Raw genomic sequence first — 18,298 nt, 5'->3', positions numbered from 1 at the left:
GACTGCCCTGGCCAGAATTTTTAATATTATGTTGAATAAAAGTGGCAAGATAGGGCATCCTTGTCTTATGACAGTTTTCAAAAGGAATGCTTCCAGTTTTTGCCCCTTCAGTATGATATTGGCTGTGGGTTTGTCATAAATAGCTCTTATTTTGAGATACATTCCATCAATACCTAGTTTATTGAGAGTTTTTAGCATGAAGGGCTGTTGATTTTTGTCGAAGGCCTTTTCTGCATCGATTGAGATAATCATGTGGTTTTTGTCATTGGTTCTGTTTATGTGATGGATTATGTTTAAAGTCCTTATTTAATATGCTAGTATTCCCAATCTGTATTGAGATGTAGGAATAATTGTGAAATGTGTAGCCACCACTCTTCAGAATGCAAGAAGGTAAGAAACACAATTTTTTACGAGTATAAACAAGTTTTTTTCTTTTTATTTCAAATCCTAAACATGTGTCACACCACCACATTGCCTTGTTACATAATTTCTTGATAAAAAAGGATATGTCAAAACACTATCAATTGATACTTTATAAAAATGCTGTCATATATTTAGAAACTTCAAAGACAAATTGAAGATTTATCATAAAAGACTTGTAATTTACTTATTTTTAATTATTTTTAATTTCTTTTCATACACAGGTGTATATATTTATGGGTTACATGAGATATTTTGATACAGGCAAGCAATGTTTAATAATCATATCAGGGTAAATGGGGTATCCATCACCTGAAGCAATTATCCTTTGCTATAAATAAACCAATTATACTCTTATACTTATTTTTAAATATGCAATTAAATTTTTTACTATAATCACCCTCTTGTGCCAGCATATACATCTTATTCTTTCTAACTATTTTGCACCATTAACCATCTCCAACTTCCTCCCAGCTCCGCAACACATACTAACATTGCAAGCCTCTGGTAACTATGCTTCTACTCTCGATCTCCATGAATTCAAGGGTTTTTATTTTTAGCCCACACAAATAAGTGAGAACATGTGAAGTTTGTCTTTCTGTGCTTGGCTTATTCACTCAACGTAATGACATCCAGTTCCATTCATTTTGTGGCAAATGACAAAATGAATTCATTCTTTTTTATGGCTGGATAGTAATCCATTGTGTATATGGGCCACGTTCTCTTTACCCACGAGTCTGTTGATGGCTGCTTCCAAATGTTGGTTGTGGTGAACAGTGCTGTAATAAACATGTAAAAACAGCTATCTCTTCAATATACTGATTTCCTTCTTTGGGGTATGCACCCAGCAATGAGATTGCTGGATTGTGGGTAGCTGTATTTTTAGTTTTTGAGGAAACTTCCAACTGTTCTCCACAGGGGTTAAACTACATTCCCACCAACAGTGTACACAAGTTCACGTCCTTTACAGGAACATGGATAAAGCTGGAAACCATCATTCTCAGCAAACCGACACAAGAACAGAAAGCCAAACACCACATGTTCTCACTTACAAGTGGGTATTGAACAATGAGAACACATGGACACTGGGAGGGGAACATGACACAATGGGGCCTGTCAGAGGGTAGGGGCAAAGGAAGGGATAGCAGGGGGTGGGGGCCTGGGGGAGGGATATCATTATGATTAGAATTTTTATTAGTTTTCTTTTTGCTTGTTTGTTTATGCAAGCAGTGCTAAGTTGTTATCTTAAAATAATGGTTTATAAGACAGTATTTGCTATACTTTCATGTGGTTTTTATCTTTGGTTCTGTTTATGTGATGGATTATGTTTATAGATTTGTGCATGCTGAACCAGCCTTGCATCCCAGGGATGAAGCCACTGCAGTACTATTCACAATAGCAAAGACCTGGAACAAACCCAAGTGCCCATCAATTAGAGACTGGATAAAGAAAATGTGGCACATAAACACCATGGAATACTATGCAGCCATCAAAAAGCATGAGTTCATGTCCTTTCCAGGGACATGGATAAAGCTGGAAACCATCATTCTCAGCAAACTGACACAAGAACTGAAAACCAAACACCACATGTTCTCACTCATAAGCGGCTACTCAACAATGAGAACACATGGACACAGGGAGGGCAACATCACACACTGGGGCCTAGCAGGGGGTGGGAGGCCGGGGGCGGATAGTAAGGGGTTGGGGGATAGGGGAGGGATAGCATTAGGAGAAATACCTAATGTAGATGATAGGGTGATGGATGCAGCAAACCACCATGGCACCTGTATACCTATATAACAAACCTGCATGTTCTGTACATGTACCCCAGAAGTTAAAGTATAATAAAAAAAAAAATTCAAAAAAAATTCTATACTTTAACTTCATCTCTACTGTTTAACTTTTTTATTGTTTCTATTTATCTTATTGCACTACGTCTTTAAAAGTTGTAGTTATTTTGGGTTCATCTTTTACTCTTTCTACTTAAGAGTAGTTTACACGGCAGTTACAGGGTTATAACATTTTGTGTTTTTCTGTCTACTTACTATTATCAGTCAGTTCTGTGCCTTCAGATGATTTCTTACTGCTCATTAACATCCTTTTCTTTCAGATTAAAGAACTCTCTTTAGCATTTCTTGTAGGACACGTCTAGTGTTGATGAAATCCCTCAGCTTTTGTTTGGGAAATTCTTTACTTCTCCTTCATGTTTTAAGGTTATTTTGGCCAGATACTCTACTCTTTTAAAAGTGTTTTTCCTTCAGCACTTTAAATATGTCATGCCACTCTCTCCTGGCCTGTAAGATTTCCACTAAAAAGTCTGCTGCCAGTTGTACCAGAGCTCCATCGTATGTTATGTTTCTTTTCTGTTGCTGCTTTTAGGATCCTTATGCTTGACCTTTGGGAGTTTAATTATTAAATATCCTGAGGTAGTCTTAATTGGTTTAAATCTGCTTGGTATTCTATACCTTCTTGTACTTGAATATTGGTATCTTTCTCAATGTTTGGGAAATAAACTTTCTACTCATCTCTTTCCCTACCTTCTCTTTAGGGTCAGTAACTCTTAGATTTGCCCTTTTGAGGCCATTTTCTAGATACTGTAGACATGCTTCATTCCTTTTTCCTTTTGTCTCCTCTGTGTATTTTCAAACAGCCTGTCTTCAAGCTCACTAATTCTATCTTCTGCTTGAACAGTTTTGCTATCAAGAGACTCTGATGCATTCTTCACTGTGTCACTTGCATTTTTCAGCTCCAGAATTTCTGCTTGATTCTTTTTAATTATTTAAATTTGTGAAATTTATTTAATAAGATTCTGAATCCCTTCTTTCTTTTACCTTGAATTTCTTTGAGTTTCCTCAACACAGTTATTTTGAATTTTGTCTGAAAGGTCACATACCTGTTTTTCCGGGATTAGTCCCTGGTGCCTTATTTAATTCATTTGGTGAGGTCATAGTTTGCTGGCTGTATGCTCATCAATGTCTGGGCATTGAAGAGTTAGATGTTTATTGTTGTCTTCACGGTCTGGGCTTCTTTGTACCCATCCTTCTTGGGAAGGCTCTTCAGGTATTCAAAGGGACTTTGGTGTTATTGGTTTTTGGTCAGCACAGTCATAACTGCATTAGGGGGCACTCCAAGCCCTGTAACACTGTTCTTGCAACTTACAGAGGTACCACCTTGGTGGTCTTGGGTAAAATCCAGAACATTCTCTGGATTACTAGGCAGAGGCTCTTATTCTCTTCCCTTACTTTCTCCCAGAGTCCCTCTCTCTGTGTGCTGAGCATCCTAGAGCTGGGGAAGCAGTGACACAAGCACCCCTGTGGCTACCAACACTGGAACTGTTTAGGGTTAGACCTGAAGCCAGGAGAGCACTGAGTCTCACCCAGGACCTGCTGTAACCACTACCTGGCTTCCACCTATGTTTGTTCACAGACCTAGAGCTTTACAATCAGCAAATGGAAAAACCAGTCAGGTGTGAGTCTTTCCCCTCAGAGTGGTGAGTTCCCCAGGCTCTGGGCAGGTCCAGAGATGCTATCCTCGAGGCAACAACTGGAGACAAAAACCTTATAAATCTACCTGGTGTTCTATTCTACCATGGCTGAGCTGGTACTCATATCGCGAGACACAGAGTTTCCCACTCTTCCCTTTCCACAGGCAGAGAGCACTCACCCCATGGCCACCACCATCACAGGCCCATGGGGAATACTGTCAGACTACCACTGATGTTCACTTAAGGCCCAAGGGCTGTTCAGTCAGCTTGTGGTGCATGCTGCCAGGCCTGAACCTCACTCTTCAGGACAGCAGGCTCCCCGCTGACCCAGGGCAGGCACAGAAATGCCATCCAGGAGCCACATCCAGGAATCAGGGACCCCAAGAGCCTGCTTAGTGCTGTGCACACTGTGGCTTTGCTGCCATCTAAGGTGCAAAACAAAGTCCCCTTTACTTTTCCCTTTGCTTTTCTCACGCAGAATGAATCTCTCACTATAGCCACCAGAGCTAGGAATGTGCTAGACTGCACCTAAAGCCAGCACATCGAAGAGTGCCACCCAGGCCCCATGATGTACTACCTGGGTACTGCTGCTGGTTATTCAGGGCTCAAAACCTCTTTAGTCAGCAGGTGATTGATTCAACGACGACTGGGTCCTTTCCTTCAATGCAGTGGGTTCCCTTCTGGCCCAGGGTGTGTCTAGAAATATTGTCCAGGAACTAGGGTCCTTCACAACTCTGCTAAGTACTACATGATGATGTCTAAAAGGCCACTAGATACAATTCTGCAGCTCAGGTGAAGAGCTGGTACTAAAGATGTGGCCAGTGGGAAGGAGAAGTGTCATTAAATTATGGAATGAATTAGGAAATGAAGTTTGTCAGGGAGTAGACAAATAAGAAGAAGAGCCAAGAACAGAACCTGGGGAGAATACCACATTTAAGAAGATGAAAAAATTCCATAAGGAAATGGACCAATAAAGTCAGAGAACCCAAAGAAAGTAATGTTAGCAAATTCAAGGAGGACTTTCAGCAAGGAGAGCAGGATCTGAGATATCAAGAAAGATGTATGAATTCTGTCAAGTATTTTAGTAGGTGAAGGAAAGGGAAAGAATGGCTAAGTTCTTCCCAGTTCTTTTGTCCAGTGAGTGGCTACTGTATTTTTAAATTTCCTTAATTATAGTGATAATCCATCTCCCAAACATTTCCAAAGACCTCCAAATAAAACTGTGATTAAACTCATTAAATTACACATTAAATAAAAACAAATGTTTTAAAAATAAATCCCTAGGAATCTGGGGGGTAAAGGCGAGTATACCCATGATTACTAGATAAGCATACTAGATTTCCTAATTAAAAGGTGGTTTCTTTGGAACTTTTTCCTCTCCAATTGGTCTAATTTTCATAGTGATCTGAAATATATGTATACATAAGAACAACAGTTACTAAGTTCTTACTATGTACTAGGTACTGAGCTAAGCCCTTCATATGTATTGTCTGCTTCAATCTTCACAATGCTGCAAGGTCAATATCAAGACCATACTCCCGTTACCGGTAAAGAAACTTAGGAGAAGGTAAGGAACTTGCCCCAGGTCACCATTTCGTGGCACATTTCTTCAACCCCAAATTTGGAATATTTTTGTTGTTGCTGTTACTGTACTCAACACCACCCATGTAATTCTACCATAATAAAAATTAAAAATAAGTTGCATATAAGGTATTAATCAGAACTCTAACTGAAATAAGCAGATGCTGACAAAAATATTTAGAACTGACATAACATACTACTAATACCAAAATGACTTCTGCTAAAATCTCCAAAACTTATAGGTGGGCCTCTCTTAAATTTTATTAATTTATTATTCCAACAAATACTTATTACCTAATATGAACAAGGCATAATGCTAGGACTATGATGGATATAAATATATCTATGATATACTTCAGAAATTTTATTCTAGTAGTATATTCACCAACATACTTTGACTAACATTTAAGCAGATATCATAAATCCAAAACAGGAAAAGATAGGCAAATATACTCCAGAAACTAATTTTGAATTGCGAATGTAGTTTTGTTATTTTTCTAAAGCATCATTATTATTATTAGAAAGTCACTGACTTGTTCATCTGAAACAGAATTTCCATTTAAGTCTGAGGAAGGGCTTGTCCGGTCACATGGAAGATTATCATCAGAGACATCAGTATTATAGCCACTGCCAGTTGGAGAATCAGAAGAATTATTGGATGTCAGCACTCCACCCCTTTCTGTGTCACTAGCTTTACCCATAATTCCAAAACTGTTATATAAAACAGCACCAGACTGTCTTCCTCCTATAAAAATAAAAAAGTATTTATTATAATTAGTCAATAAGTGTATTAATGCTGTACTCTAAAATATCTGGCATAAAATTTCATAAAGCCTATTTTTTTCTTACCAAGTGTTTACCCTTATCTATAAAAGTAATGTAACATTGAATTATCAGGTAAATAGTTGTAGGTATATATAATTACTACTACTTATAGTAGTTACTATATTATCTATGACTAAATCTAAAAAAGTGTTATGGACATTTCAACCTTCCTTTTTGAAATATTACTCAATAATATATAGGAAAGTAAATATAAGTAGATATTTTTCACTAAAGAATTTAACATTTTTACATTCTACATGGCATAATCCTACCAGTCAACAATCCAGTTTTCAAAGACGCAAAGTTTCAAAAAATTGGGTGGCTTTATATTTTATCTGGGAACTTTTTCTGAATAACAAATTGTTTTGTTCAAGCTCTACCTAGTTTTGAAATCACATAATTAAGCAACCGTATGGGGTACTCACCCCTGGTAAATAATCCCAGATACCACACTTCCCGCTTTATTATGTTGATTCAGGTTACTGAAAGCCATGATTGTTTAAAACATTTCTACAATACAGGACAAATTTGTCCCCTACTTAAGCAGAATTCAACAAAAAATGCTTGCCTTTTATGGTTAAATTTTCAAGTCCACATTCAAACATTATCCATCCCCATTTTTCTTGGCTGGGACCTATTCGAGTTACATCTGGAACAGCTTGCTGATCAGTTTCATCCACAAAAGTAAATTCATCCAACTCTTCAAGAGTAAATAAAACTTTGGACTTCTCAAAAGGAATAGCAGTGATGGCACAGGTCCCAATGTCTATTATCAAGAGAGCAAAATGGCCATTTTTAAAGACATAAGCTTACATAAACAAACAAACATTTGGACGTCTGGCACACTGGTTGCCTTTAAGATATCTTAGTACTCTGTCAAAAAGATAGAAAGATAAACAAATTAACTATTTTTTAGAATAATGCTGCCTAAGAAGAAGAAGATTCCGTGATTAACAAGTTGCTCAAAGGTGGTATGAATTTGTTTCTGAATGAAAATAGGATACTCTAAAAAATATAAAGTTAAAGATGTCCTAAATGGTTAATCTTCATAGTAGTTTTAAATACTTTCATCATCTCACAAAATAAAAAAATATTTCAATTCATTGCCAAGCCTTAGGAAAAATATTATTTTCAAGGCAAATTATAGCTTTTACTAAAAGACTGTTTTATACTAACATATTTTATATAACTACAATTTATCATAGACCTTGTCACAGTTCCATTGCTTACAGATACACCATGGAAATTAACATCCCGAGTGCCTTGGAGAAGTTTTACTTTATCTTACTTTTTTCATTTCTTTCTCTAATTATCACTAATGAATGATTTAAAAAAAGAATATTAAAAACACATGTAAATTTACCATTCAAAGATAACTTATCTATATTTAAAGTACACTGCCTTCTAGCCCTTTAGAGATCACTTTGCAAACCCAGCTTTGGTTCCCATTTTTCATGCAACAGTAAACCATGATAATTTCCTGAGCTCATTAAAAGTTTTTCAAAGATATCTTTTTTTTTTTTTTTTTTTTCTCACATTTTTTAAAACATATTTTTTTTTTTTTTTTTTTTTGCCTCACATTGAAAGCTTTTATTTCGAAAAATAAAATACAAAAGTCATTAAGTTGTAAACATATAATGGTAATTTCCCAACTTCTCAGAAACAATCAAATGAATCATTTAAATAATTATTTAATATTACCCGCATCAATACATTTAAACAGGCACATGTGTTCCATAAAACATTAGAACATGTACCAGATAACCTATTTCAAAAGGAAACTGTGCAAGTCTGCTTACAGGATCCCATTTTTAAACCCTCCCCTTGAACACCAACTTCGTAATCTGGTAAGAAAAGAGGACAAGAGCAGTTTTAACAGGAAACACGTCCCTTCTGGGCTCCGTATCACAGGGTTGTGCATGGAATCAGTATCAAGAGCTCTTTACTCAGAAGGCAGATCCCTCACAAGGCCCAAAGGTGTGTGGACACCTCCATCCTCTCAGTGGGAGGAAACTGGCAAAAGAAGAGGAGACAAAGAGGAGATGCAGCCAAGGTGCAGATGCTCGGAAGGGGGCAGCCAGTCCTAGAAATTTCCCGTCACTGAAAAGGCAGCCTTCTTTCCTCAGGTACGGAAGAGGCTCCTGGTTCTGCTACTCCACTTGCTCAGTATGGTTTTTCTTTAAGAAAGTCAGGTAGCTGGAATTCTCCCTTATAGACGCTTCGAATGTTTTCAAGAATTTTGGGATCAGGTTTTCCGTAGTTAGATGGGTTGGCATATGGGTCATATCCAAGTTTGGCAAGCATAGGAACAATCACTGCCATGTCTTGCAAAACATCTCGTGCTATCTTCCCAACCCATTTTGATAGAGCTCCTACATTGACTGGCTTGATGACTTGGTCTGTAGATCTCTCCACTTTTGACAGAAACACTCCCCTAGCTTTCCCAATCATCTCTTCATGGTGCAGTACCGAGTAGTTCCAGGGAATATGGAAGAACTTTAAGAGTGTTCTCATCCACTGTTCAGGGTGTAAGACAAGCTATTCGTAGTGAACCAACATGCACTTTTTATAACCAACCTCCATACACTGGTTATACATGGTCTCTATGGCACGATTTCACTTGGTCAAGCAGTCCCTGTAGCTGTTCAGGTCAAATCCAGCTATAGTAACTTTTTGAGAAATCATCAAATGTACTGATGCCCAGCCATCTCGGACCATCAGGAGAAATTTGGCATTGAGGAATAACCTAGCAAGGTAAGTTAAGGATTTCAGGGCAAAAGGATCTTTATTACATAAATAAGGGGCTGGCTCCTCATGCTTAATAATGATTTCTAGTAAGATGGCTTGCATGGCAGAATCCAGCACCTCATCAGTAACACCAGCCTCATCCAGCCGGATCTTCTCTTTACTTGACCGTAATCACATCTGCTTCAGGGCCACGATTCGGGGAGTGACCCTGGTTTCCTCTCCATAGCGAATGTCAGGATGTGCATCCAGCATGGCCCTCATGAGTGTGGCTCCACTCCAAGGCACACCTCCAATAAATATTAAAGGCATATCTTTGTGATAGGCAAAGGTCTTGTTGGCTTTGAGGTCCAGGGCAGTTCTTACGGTGGCCCTTGTGCTCTCTGATTCTACTGGCTAGCTGCATTCCTCTAACTGGTGATGGCATTCCATGGCATGCTGGTCCAAGTAAAACATGGTCACAGAACAACACCAGATGTGCCAATAGTAAGTTCTGCTTCATCTTTCCAACCATCTTGATATGGTTATCTTGTTATTAAACAGATATTTTGCTCAAAATGATTTTCGGAAAATGTTCAGGCCATGGAGAGTCTACTTCAGAAAGATGACCAACATCTGGGATGAGTGAGGAGCTGCTGCGCCGCCTTGCCAGCATCCTGGGCTCAGCCGCTAGTTCCACCGCCCTCGGTCGGGGGCCACTCAGGAGCCCACCCTCACCGCCAGGCGCCAGTACTGCCAGCCCAGCTTGGCCCCGCAGAGCAGCGCTGCTGCAACCCGCACCTGCCTCAGCAGCCTTCAAAAATATCATTTTAAGAGCTATATAATACGCCATCCTATGGAAATGCCATTCTTTGCATTTATAATTAAAAAGTCTTCTTCAGAGAGTAATTCATCTACATTTTCCTATAATTTTCTCATTTAGTTTTTTTTGTATTTGTCTTTAATCTCATACTTATTCAGTGTATCAAAGTTCCAAAAATTATGAAAAAGTGTGCAATGAAAAGCCTCTAATACCACAACCAGACACCGAGATTGCCTCCCTATGAGGGTAATAAATATGAGGTTATTAAGTATCCTTAGGCAGATACCGAATGTACATATAAGCAAAGACATCTACATTTTTGCCACATTTTTACCAAAATGTCCACCTTGGAATTTCATTAGGAGCTTTGTCTTCGATGAGAGTTTTTTCTTCATGACAATGCCTTTCAAAATTATGTAAGATACTGCTTATGGTCTGTATAATACCTAAGTGCAAACTGGTTACCAGTGCAAGCTACAGAGCAGATAAATGTCTCTTCACTCAAGCCACATTTTTTTTTTTTACCAGTTTTAGGATGACAGATCTTAGGCAGTCATGAAAAGTTCCTTGAAAACCTCAGGTCAAATGCTTTGAGTCTCACACATGGGATGAAAAAAATAAGCCCTGAGAAAGTGAAAAAATGGTTACACAGGCCCAGAAATGCAGACCAGAATCATGGAAATGTCAGAACCTATAAAATACAGTAAGCAAACTCAAGGAATTCATTTGTTTATTCAGGATTGGGCTCCTGTCCCACATAAAGAACAATCATCTCAAATACGATTAACAAATCTAATTTTTTCTGAATTGAATCTCTGACATTCTGAAATCATTTAAGCATCTAAATGAGAAAATGTGCTAAATAAGAATCACAAATATTAAAATGACGTATAACAAACAGCTCCACTTTCCTTTTACCTCACTAGTAACTTCAAGAGAAATGTGTGTCACCTTATTGCTGCTATATTTTACAGACTCTCTGGTTTTAATATTACAATTAATTCTAACACTGTTTTATGAACAGAATGATTAAAGAAATAAGAAAGACTATAAAGATCATGTCCTCTCTGTTCTATAATGAGCAAGCAAATAGCATGAGAGATAGAAGCAGTTCCTAATTTGGGTCATACCAATTAACTTTCCTATCAAAGTTTATTTTCTATTCTGTACAGAATATGAGTGACAAGTAGCTAAATACCATGTGTTCAATATAGGGAGAAATATCTTTCTCTTTCTTGTAGAATACTCAAATTGTAGCAATATTCAAAGGAAAAAACCATATTCCCTTTTGCAAAATCATCTTACATTTATATATGCCAAGGAAAAACATATTTGTTGTAGAATCCTACCTGTTGTATCAAGACCCCTAAGTTGCCCGTGAACTCGATGAATGTTTAACTTGGCTGCAATTTCTTTTCCTTTTTCTGCTCCAGCATTTGATCTGAGAGATCCAGATGACTGAGGTTGCATCTTTGTGGCGTGAACATACCTATCAAAATTTGATGTTCTACCAGGTTCTGCATTGTTTGAAGTCTCTTCAACCACACCTCTTTATGAAAAAAAAAAGAGAGTAAATGTTTAACATTTAAATAATACTGTTCAGAGAAAACATTTAGCTAAAAGGTTCGCTTTTTTTAAAAAAAAAAAACACTCTACTATTACCAATAGTAATACAAAATTCTTCAATGTTTACTAAAAGATATTATGAATAGAAACAGTAAAAAATTTTTAAAGACATACTTTACTAATCTATAAATTAATATTTGAAATTTCAAAACCAGTTTTGAGTTTTAACATTACATTCTTAGAAAAGTATTAAAAAGATGACCAAGGCTTGCTTTTACATCCAGCAAGATAATAAAATCTTTCTTACCTGTTCATACGAACTTGTGTAGCAATTCTGTCAAAACACAATGCCACTAGGGAAACATGAGTCACACTCCTACTAGGAGCTGTAGTTGGAGATTCTTCCACTGAGGCTTGTAACAAGCATAAGTTTACCTAACACACACACAGAATTTCAGAACTCACAAGTAAAAAGTTATTACAAACATAAAATATGCATAAAAATGAAAAACTACTGTTAAGAATGGAATACCTATGTATCTGTCAGTGAAGACGAAGTTTATGAATACAGATTCTCATAAAATAATCCTAATTAAATTTTTACTGTATGGATGTGGAACATTCTACTGTTACCTAATATTCTGCTTAACTAAACTATTTAGATTACATTAAATCTACATTAGATCACAGGAATAAAACATTTTTTAATATTATGCACTGTTCTACCATTATTCACGTTGGTAACTAAAAAGCACAAACACCATTAAAATGCTCTCCTCTTTCAGGAAAACAGTTTTAAATATTAAGTGGTTACCTTTGGTATGCTAACATTAGTCTGAAGTCCTTTAATTGTTACATTATCTTGCTTAATTGTAAGATTGTTCTGTGCTTGTCCTTGGTTAGTCGTTCCTATTGCAGGGTGCTCAGTTTTCGTTCCTCTAACATCTTGTTTGGAAGATAACTAAAAAGATCGTAAGTGAAATTATTTCAAAAGCTTTTCATAACTTCTGCATCATCCACAACAGCAACTCACTTATTCACTCTGCCCCTCTATGCCCATCTATGTGCCAGCTGTGTCCTAGTTTTACATCCCACCTTAAAATCCAAACCTTTGATCATCTAGGAAATAGACTGATAGCATCAGGGTTGAGAAAAGTAATACATATTAAAGTAAAATCAGCCTACAGAGAAAAAGAAAAAGTGATATAGTAATTATAGGCATTTTTTAAGATCACTAAACTCTACAGCAAACTTGGTTTCTGATAATTGGCCCGTTTTTGGCTAGGAATATTTTCAAATTTCTTTTTTTCACTCATCTACTCAATCACATGAAATGTCAATATATGTTAAACAAACAGTTCACTAAAATAATCAGTCTCACTTTTACCTCTCTCTGGTCCCTACTCCAAATATAATACAGATAAATTTGAACATCAAATGGAGAAGCTCTGGAAGAGCACTGGGATATGACTGCTAAGAAACTCGCCTCGTGGCTAGAACCACAATGGAAATAGACTATCACACAATGAGAGGTAGTGACTTGATTCACTGAAATGAACGAGGAAAATCTCAAAAGTAATATTAAGATACGAGTCATCTAATCATAGAGGAAAATCAAAACATAAGCAGCTGTCTTAGAAAAGCAAGGTGTCAGTCCAAAAGAATATTCATTCACTTAGGGCTAAAGCTCTTTAGAAAAGGCTTAGAACTAAGCTGCTTCTGAAATAAAAGAAACAAATAAAGCTATTTAATATATTTTTAAGTAAATGTTTTTACTACTGTTCAATCCACAGTACAGTTATATGTCCTATCTTTTATGGAGGCAATGACATCTAAAGTCTTTTAGAACATGTCCATACATTCTGATTTAACTTGTAACGAAAATTTTGATCCATTTGAGTTTTTCAAGTTTGAATATTCTATACACATGATAAATATTCAATTTGCTATGTGCAGTAAATTAAAAACTTCTTACATTTTCTGAGAAGGTAGTCTTGCTATTTTGGACTGCTTCCCTGAGAACTTTAGCATGAAGATCATCTACAATTGCAGCTGGATGTCGCGTACTAGCACAATGAACCATTGCTTCAATATATCTGAGGGAAAAAAACAGTAAATGAAATATTTAAATGTCACTAATCCTACAACTTAGCTTATGTAAACATATCATGAAAGGCAGAACCATTTGAATATGTACAACAATCGTTCAACATTGAAATGAGAACGTCTAAGCCACATATTTAGAAATTATACAAGGGAAACATTTCTGAGGTTATCCCTACCATTACCACCCTCACCCCAAGATGAAGTGTTCCAGATTGGGCAATGATCTCTCCTTTAACAAACTCCTGAAGAAGAATTCCTGTGTTTGTCATTTATACAATATCTCATAAGAATCTTAACAGTGTAAACTATCAAAGAAAACTATGTGCTTTTGCAGGAAAAGGAAGATTTTCATGAAAGCTCATTTCACTGAACCCCTTTTCTCTTCTCAACTGTTTCCACACCACTTGCATTATGTTTCATTCTCATTTTTATTCATGTTAGTTTCATATAATAATGTATATTATTGCAGTATAACAATAAATTTGAATATACAGTCAGTTCTCCATATCTGTGGGTTCCAAATCCACATATTTAATCAGGTGCAGACTGAAAATACAGTATTTGCAGGAGGTAGAACACACCAATGCAGAAGGCTGGCATTTTATCTGCGGGTTCCATAAGGCCAACTTGCAGGTTTGAGCAACTGTAGATTTTGGTATCCATAGGTGTCCTGGAACCAATATCCAACAGATATGGAGGAACGACTGTAATTATTTAGGCTGAGAAAGTAGCAAATGATAACTGACTGAAACATAGATATTTTCATTTTTATTCAATCAAAACAGCTATCAATCATCCTCTATATGAACATAATATATCACATATAACTGTAATTATCAATAATCTTCTATATGAACATACCATATTACATATACTCATCATATCACACAGAGTAACCACTGTATAAAGCAATAATTGTATTTTTAGACAAAATCAATACCTGTCTAAAGCTTCAGCCACCAGGGGAGTCAAAACGATATCAATAGTTCCTTTTACTTCAACTATGGCTGTTGTCCTGGTCTGGGACACTGGTTGATCCAGGGTCCACTCTTCTGTTAATGTTTCATCATCTGTGTTATCAGTGAGTTTTTTATCCAACGGAGTATATGGTGTACTATACAATTTAACAAACAAATCATATATTAAAAAGACCATGAATTAGAAGTTGGGGCTTCCTTAAGATAGTGAACAAATGTATTCATTATAACTAAAAATTTTATGGAATTGGACTTGCGTTTTTTTGAGTCTCACTCTGTCACCTAGGCTGGAGTGCAGTGGGTGCAATCTTGGCTCACTGCAACCTCCTCCTCCCAAGGAGCTGGGATTACAGGTGTGTGCCACCATGCCTGGCTAATTTTTTTTGTATTTTTAGTAGAGATGAGGTTTTGCCATGTTGGCCAGGCTGGTCTCAAATTCCTGGCCTCAACTGATCTGCAAGCCATGGCCTCCCAAGGTGCTGGGACTGCAGGTGTGAACCCCATCCTCGGCCTAGACTTGACATTTTATGTCCTAAAGACTTCAAAGACAGGCCAAAAGAAGTATTAAAATGCCAATTGATCAAAGATGGCTAATACATCAAATGAGAAAACTTTTTGATGTATTTACCTGACGCTCCTTTTCTAAATTATGAAAAACATGATACTGAATTCTTATTAGTCACCAATTTTGATATGCCAAGTTATAGCATGTTGAATACATATTATTCAAATGCTACTGACTACTTATAAATGTAGCCAAAACCATGGCAGACAAAGAGCTGAATTATTTTGGTAATTTATTCTTAATATAAAGTCCATACTCAAATAAAGTATGATTATTACTCAGAATAAACTCTACCCATCTCATAATCAAGGAAGAATACCTTTAAAAGTACGTTATTTTTACTTACTTTGAAGTTGATCCTGAAAGTTGCATGCCTCGGTCTAGCAAAGAATTAGCCGTGAGCCCCTGCTTGATTACCTAGAATATAAAATACTATAGTCTAGATTTTTAATATTTCTCTAATTTTATAATATCAACTGATATATGTAAATATCTGAATTACCTAATATGATTTTGTTATATTTGATATAAATGTTTAACAGACAAATTGAGCAAATCAAAGAATACATTCGATTGGCAGTTGCACTTTGTTGATTCAAACAAATGGCAGAGCAGGGTTGTGAGAGTAAAAGACTACAACTAAAACTTAAAAGCAAGTGTTTCAAATGTCTTTTCTCCACAGTTCCTTTTTAAATTGAGGTTTTTCTCAAGCTAATTTTAGTCTTCTCCTAGCACAAACAACTTTTAAGTGGGGAAAAAGAGCCACAGAAACATTAAACTATAGGAATAACTAGCCTTGTATTTTATATCCATAAATGATAACAAGGAAAAGGAAAATAAACAAATGAACCTAACCAAATTGAACCTTTATAAATGCTAGTCAGTATTTAGACTTAATGGAGAAAAATAACTTTCTTACCTCCCAGGTTACTCTTCCCACCCCACCCCAATTACCCCAGCCATTTTACTCTGATAACCATCATTCTACTCTCTCCATCTATAAGCCTGCTTAGATTCCACATGAGTGAAATCATGAGGTATTTGTCTTTTATTGCCTTATTTCACTTAACATAATGCCCTCCAGATTCATCCATATTATCACAAATGACAGGATTTCCTTCTTTTTTTATGGCTAAAGAGTATTCCATTGTGTATATCTGCCACATTTTCTTTATCTGTCCATTCACTGATGAACATTTAGGTTGATTCCATATATTAGCTATTTTGAATAGTGTTTTAATTAACATAGGAGTACAGACATCTCTTTAATAAACTGAATTAATTGCCTTTGAATATTATCCAGTAGTAGGATTGCTGGATCATATGGAAATCTATTTTTAATTTTTTTGAGGAATCTCCATACTATTCTTCATAATGGCTACACTAATTTAATTTACACTTCCACCAACAGTGCATAAGGATTCCCTTTTCTCTACATCCTCGCCAATACATGTTATTTTTTGTCTTTCTGATAACAGCCTATGTTCTATTTTTGAAGCTAAAGATATTAATTCCTTGACCTATCTTCTCTAGATTTGACTGCCTAATCAAACTAGAAAGATTTATTTAAAATACTGAAATAATTACATCCTCTCAGGTACTATTCTGCATAAGTATCATTCAGTTTTGAACTGGAAAATTCATATACCAACGTATTTCCACATGGAATAAAATGGACATTTTGAAACCTGAGCACAGGCAATTGGTTTTGGGCAAGATAAGAAAATAGCACAATCTTAAAAACAAAATGTTGTAACTGTCACTAATGTTTCTTTTTCCTTCAATGCATATTATTCAAGTGCCTACATAATCCATAAGAAAATTCAACTCCATGTATCATGTCTCATCATAACTAATAGTTTAAGTCCAAGCCCTGGTTGTTTTTTGCACAGACTACTGCAACAGTCTCCTAAGTGATCGTCCCAATTCCTCTCTTGCTTAATGACAATTCAATTCTACTTAGTATCAAAGTACATGAGATCATATCATATTTCCTTAAAACCCTGAAGAGTTAACAATGAAAATAAAATTCAAAATCCCGATGCCATGGTCTATAAGCTTTGAATGATCTGGTCGTTTTTTAGGTCTCCAGCCTCATTATGAGCAAGTCTCTCCCCACTCACTATTTCTCAGGTATGCTGACCTCGTACCCTCTTCAGGGCTGTAGGAAGGCGGTTGCCTCTGCCTGGAATGCAGTGCACCTAGGTCCTCCTATCTTCAATTCCTCCGCATACTTCAAATTTCAGTTTAAATATTATCTCATCAGATAGGCTTTTCATCTCAATACAATCTAGGTAGCCCTACCCCTTGTTATTTTCTAACCCAGCACCCCTTAGTTAATCATCATAGACTCTTCTCAATTTGTAATTGTATATTTATCTATCTATCTATTCTCAGTCTTCCACCTCTAAACCACAAGCTCCATATCCATTTCCCTCACCACTGTACATCAAATGCCCTGTACACAATAGTACATAATATCTGAATTAAGAATAATTAAATAAGCATTTAGACACTTCAAATAAGTATGGTATTTCATATTGGCTATAACCACTAAATTTATTTTGAGGTATTTTTAGTTTACCTAAAAAATTCTGTAATGCATTTTCAGAATACATTACAGAAATGCCCAATAATCATATTCATACTGAATTGTAAGAACTCAAATGTCAACTAAGTGGACAAGGAAGGCTTTGCATGGAAGGAGTTATGAATTAATAAAAAGAACATTAATAAAAGCAGCCTCAAAATTTTATTTTTAAGACACAGAAAATATTAATTCAGAGAGACTTGATCCTAATCTTAGAGTATAATTCAGACATAGAATATGTGTTGATTAGATTAAAGCAGTGGCAATCAACTCATAAACCACTCCTCAATTTAATTTACTTAAATTTCTAATATTCATCAATAACTTTGTGACCTGTCTGAAGACATAACGCCATGGCTTCAGAAAGTTTATCTCTGCAGAGAAGGCCTTTGACAAAATTCAACAGCCCTTTATGCTTAAAACACTCAATAAGCTAGGTATCGATGGAACGTATCTCAAAATAATAAAAGCTATTTATGACAAACCAACAGCCAATATCATACTGAATGGGCAAAAACTGGAAGCATTCCCCTTGAAATGTGGCACCAGACAAGGATGCTAGCTCTCACCACTGCTATTCAATATAGTATTAGAAGTTCTAGCCAGAGCAATCAGGCAAGAAAAAGAAATAAAGGGC

At 36.2% G+C, this 18,298-nt stretch overlaps 1 protein-coding gene and 1 pseudogene across 6 annotated transcripts in view; both read right to left on the bottom strand.

Annotated features, from left to right (window-relative positions):
• The window catches only part of LOC108297642 (transmembrane protein KIAA1109), a 147,235-nt gene that overhangs the window by 106,031 nt on the left and 22,906 nt on the right, over positions 1-18,298 (bottom strand). For all 6 annotated transcript variants that reach the window (XM_017520307.2, XM_037735487.1, XM_037735486.1 and 3 more), the window contains 8 exons: positions 15,418-15,488; positions 14,470-14,643; positions 13,399-13,519; positions 12,238-12,384; positions 11,731-11,858; positions 11,207-11,406; positions 6,879-7,076; positions 6,019-6,230 (listed from right to left, as the gene is read on the bottom strand). In XM_017520307.2, the coding sequence (XP_017375796.1) occupies positions 6,019-6,230; positions 6,879-7,076; positions 11,207-11,406; positions 11,731-11,858; positions 12,238-12,384; positions 13,399-13,519; positions 14,470-14,643; positions 15,418-15,488 (1,251 nt within the window). The remainder of the gene's footprint in view (positions 1-6,018; positions 6,231-6,878; positions 7,077-11,206; positions 11,407-11,730; positions 11,859-12,237; positions 12,385-13,398; positions 13,520-14,469; positions 14,644-15,417; positions 15,489-18,298) is intronic.
• Positions 7,863-10,405, bottom strand: LOC108297644 (annotated as a pseudogene).

Source organism: Cebus imitator, unplaced genomic scaffold (genome assembly GCF_001604975.1).
Source record: "Cebus imitator isolate Cc_AM_T3 unplaced genomic scaffold, Cebus_imitator-1.0 Scaffold824, whole genome shotgun sequence".
In the NCBI taxonomy this organism is placed as follows: Eukaryota; Metazoa; Chordata; class Mammalia; order Primates; family Cebidae; genus Cebus; species Cebus imitator.
The sequence above is the reverse complement of the archived record's forward strand: the minus strand, read 5'-3'. Positions and strand labels throughout refer to the sequence as shown.